This window comes from Physella acuta, unplaced genomic scaffold, assembly GCF_028476545.2.
Source record: "Physella acuta isolate Inbredline_101_S28 unplaced genomic scaffold, ASM2847654v3 ptg001781l, whole genome shotgun sequence".
In the NCBI taxonomy this organism is placed as follows: Eukaryota; Metazoa; Mollusca; class Gastropoda; family Physidae; genus Physella; species Physella acuta.
Genome location: NW_026733291.1, coordinates 22,923 through 26,944, shown reverse-complemented (window position 1 = coordinate 26,944; position 4,022 = coordinate 22,923). Strand labels below are relative to the sequence as shown.

General features: G+C 40.8%; 1 protein-coding gene across 1 annotated transcript; it reads left to right on the top strand.

Moving 5' to 3' along the window:
- Positions 1-539: 539 nt before the first annotated feature.
- LOC131930459 (uncharacterized) lies at positions 540-1,586 on the top strand (the record flags this gene model as incomplete). The annotated part of the gene is made up of 3 exons (XM_059286954.1): positions 540-788; positions 919-1,130; positions 1,242-1,586. Coding segments are annotated over exons 1-3 (806 nt in total), but the record flags the coding sequence as incomplete, so codon positions are not given.
- Between the last annotated feature and the right edge of the window lie 2,436 nt (positions 1,587-4,022).

Below are 4,022 nucleotides of genomic sequence, written 5' to 3'. Positions count from 1 at the left end.
CCGTTGAAATTTTTAACACAATCCAAAAAAAAAAAAAGACTAAAAATCCAGACTGGTCGAAACCCGTCTGGAACCTCGGTCAAGGTCAGAACTGACGTCATAGCTGCCTTCTCAGGACGGATGGACCAAAAAGTTAGCTAGAGAGTCCTATGATTGGTGAGTGATTGGTGTCAGAACAATTTCGACTCCTCTATAAACGACGTGGTTATAAAACCTCGAATTTTTTAAATTGTATTTTTTTTTAGATGTTTTGTAAAGGAAGAAGCGGGGGGGGGGGGGGGGGGGGGGGAAGAGACCAAGTGGAAATTTCGCTGATTTGAAAAGCCGGCTAAACCGGCTTGACCGGTTTGAAACTGTTCAGTCATTGTGAGGCCGAATGGAACGATTCATCTATTGATGCTTTAAAAATCCATCTCATTGACAACGGAATTAGCGAGAAACAAGAGTTGTCATAAACAGCAGAAGGTGATAACAGCAGGAGAAGGTGCTATCTTCAACAGAAGGTGCTATCTACAACAGAATGTGCTATCAACAACAGAATGTGCCATCAACAACAAAATGAGTTATCTACAACAGAAGGTGCTATCAACAACAGAAGGTGCTATCAACAACAGAAGGTGCTATCAACAACAGAAGGTGCTATCAACAACAGAATGAGTTATCTACAACAGAATGTGCTATCAACAACAGAATGTGCCATCAACAACAAAATGAGTTATCTACAACAGAAGGTGCTATCAACAACAGAAGGTGCTATCAACAACAGAAGGTGCTATCAACAACAGAAGGTGCTATCAACAACAGAATGAGCTATCTACAACAGAAGGTGCTATCAACAACAGAAGGTGCTATCTACAACAGAAGGTGCTATCAACAACAGAATGTGCCATCAACAACAAAATGAGTTATCTACAACAGAAGGTGCTATCAACAACAGAAGGTGCTATCAACAACAGAAGGAGCTATCTACAACAGAATGAGTTATCTACAACAGAAGGTGCTATCAACAACAGAATGAGCTATCTACAACAGAAGGTGCTATCAACAACAGAAGGTGCTATCAACAACAAAATGAGTTATCTACAACAGAAGGTGCTATCAACAACAGAAGGTGCTATGAACAACAGAAGGTGCTATCAACAACAGAATGTGCTATCAACAACAGAAGGAGTTATCTACAACAGAATGTGCTATCTACAACAGAATGTGCCATCAACAACAAAATGAGTTATCTACAACAGAAGGTGCTATCAACAACAGAAGGTGCTATCAACAACAGAAGGTGCTATTTACAACAGAAGGTGCTATCTACAACAGAAGGTGCTATCAACAACAGAAGGTGCTATCAACAACAGAATGTGCTATCAACAACAGAATGAGTTATCTACAACAGAAGATGCTATCTACAACAGAAGGTGCTATCAACAACAGAAGGTGCTATCAACAACAGAATGTGCTATCAACAACAGAATGAGTTATCTACAACAGAAGATGCTATCTACAACAGAAGGTGCTATCAACAACAGAATGTGCTATCAACAACAAAATGAGTTATCTACAACAGAAGATGCTATCAACAACAGAAGGTGCTATCTACAGAAGATAATGTCTACGAGAGAAGGTGCTATCAACGGGAGAAGTTACTACAACACGAAAAATTATTCTCTTCCCAGATTAAACATAGGCCCGGTGTATCGACCCGTTTAGGCCCGATGTATCGACCCGTTTATTTATTCAGCTGAACGATACCTTACAACATCCTGGTTCATACTCACTGCAAAACCAGTCGGCCTTGTGTGAATAATCGATTTCTCTATTTGAATACTGGTCTTCAGAACACGAGTATTTGTTGCTTTTTTTTTTTTTTCATCTTTGAAAGCAGATCAGAAATCACGTGATCTACATATCTACATCCGGCCACGTATAAGCAAGATCAATATTGTACCTGTATATATTTTGTAAAAGCTGTCACACGCTGGGTGATATATTTTTCTTTGAGGGGGGTGGGGGGGGGGCAATTAGGACAGATAGGGGGGGGGGGGATTGTCAGCCTCATTTTGGTAATACAATTTTTTTAGCCGCAGTATTTTTCTGTGTCTACAAAAGGCAGACCCCACCTTTGCTGGCTTTAGGGGGGAGGGGGGTGCGAATCAAACTTTGGTACGACATTACTTTTTTTCTATTCGCAGTCTGCCTGTCAATGCGGTTCTCAACCTTAACAAAAATGACCCTGTAGCATGGTACACTACCTATACTTTATCGGGAACCTCTGAACTATTAGCAAATGTCTGTCAGTAAAAAGTTGACTGTATTGGCGACACGATATGAAATGTGCCCTACATTCGGTGAGAAAAGAGAACTACATATTGCGTTTCAAAGCCTTAGGCGGAGTTGATTTTTGTTACACCCGAACTGAATTTAGACCAAAGCAGAAATGTTTCTCCTTAAGTGTGGGAATATGTGGAGTCAAGGAGAAGGGATAATGGTGTCAATGGCGTCGCTAGGTTGGGTGTCAACCGGTGCGGCACTTCTTAGTGTCACCCCCACCCCAAAGAAACAAAGAATATATATATATATATATATATATATATATATATATATATATATATATATATATATATATATATATATATATATATATATATATTGGTGACGGCCTACATAATTTAAATATATGCCACATACGAGTACATGTATGTGAATTAGCTTTAATCACTGCAGACTTACTTAACAGTAGCTGTGTTTATCTATAGTCGGTTAATACTACAGTTGTATGTAGCATTGTGTTCTCTAAGCGTGTCACCACCACCGCCATTGCAGGGGTTGATGATTTCTACTTAAAAGACTATTTAACTTTCATTAATCATTAACAAAATTGGCAAAAAGGCATTACTCTTCTGTACATTTTGCAATTAATTTTTTTGCCATGGTGTCACCCCCTGAATGGTGTCACCCGGTGCGATCCGAACCCCCGCCCCTCCCTCGCTACGCTTCTGAATCAGATTCAAAGGTTAAGAACTGGATTGGTGAAGGCAGTGTCAGGGGTTAGTGAAGACGTACCTGGACTGAATTAGTAAAGCCGGCAATAATGCGTCTTAGTTACCTTAACCTTTACGGTAGGGGGATGTGGTTCAATCTAAAGATGGTGACACTTTTGTCAAGGCGATACGCTTCGATGGACTGACGTCACTGGTTAGTGTATAAAGTAATTATTTACTTGTGGTTGGGATAGGTTGGCCTGGCTAAGTAATCCGCTGCAAGTACTTGGCAAGCGTATTTAATCGATGGCCAGGGATTCTCAAGGATGGATTGCTTTTTGAACTAGATGGCCTAACTTTCTTATCAGTGGCCAATGTATCTAATAATTGACCAGGTGGTCTATAGTCAGCGCGATTAGTATTTAACTAGTGTGGGTGTACAATAGATCTGTAGATTTCAACATAATTTATGAGCAACGACGATTACGAATCATTAAAATAAAAACGTATACACCAGAACACCTGGATTAAATTGATACAAGACTTTACTACACTCACGTGGTGGTGGTGGTATCAAACAACCCCCCCCCCCTCCCGATGCAAGGTAAACGACATCTGCTGCACACATTTCAACGCCAAATCGAAGATTAACAACCCCCCACCCCCATTCCTTTTTAACGACATTATTGCAACCCCCCCCCCCCCCCCCACCCTTCCCAGGCATTCCAATGACGTTTTAAAAATGTTGAGCAGACTTTTTTTCACAAGTCAAAACAATCAAGACCTACTGACCTAACCGACGGCAGTGGTGTCGGTGATGACTAGACCAGGAGGTCTAACTAAAACAAAAGCGGTGTAAGTAGGTCGAGGCCACCCAGGGACGCGCATTCAAAGACACGTGAGTGCAAGTTAATTCTGGGGTCAAATCGAATGCTTAATCACACCGGATAAGCCTCTAATTCAGTGTAAAGGCTAGGGATTTAATGGTTAGGATTAAATGGTTAGGGTATACGTCACGTGAAACCTAACTGCCGAAAAACATGG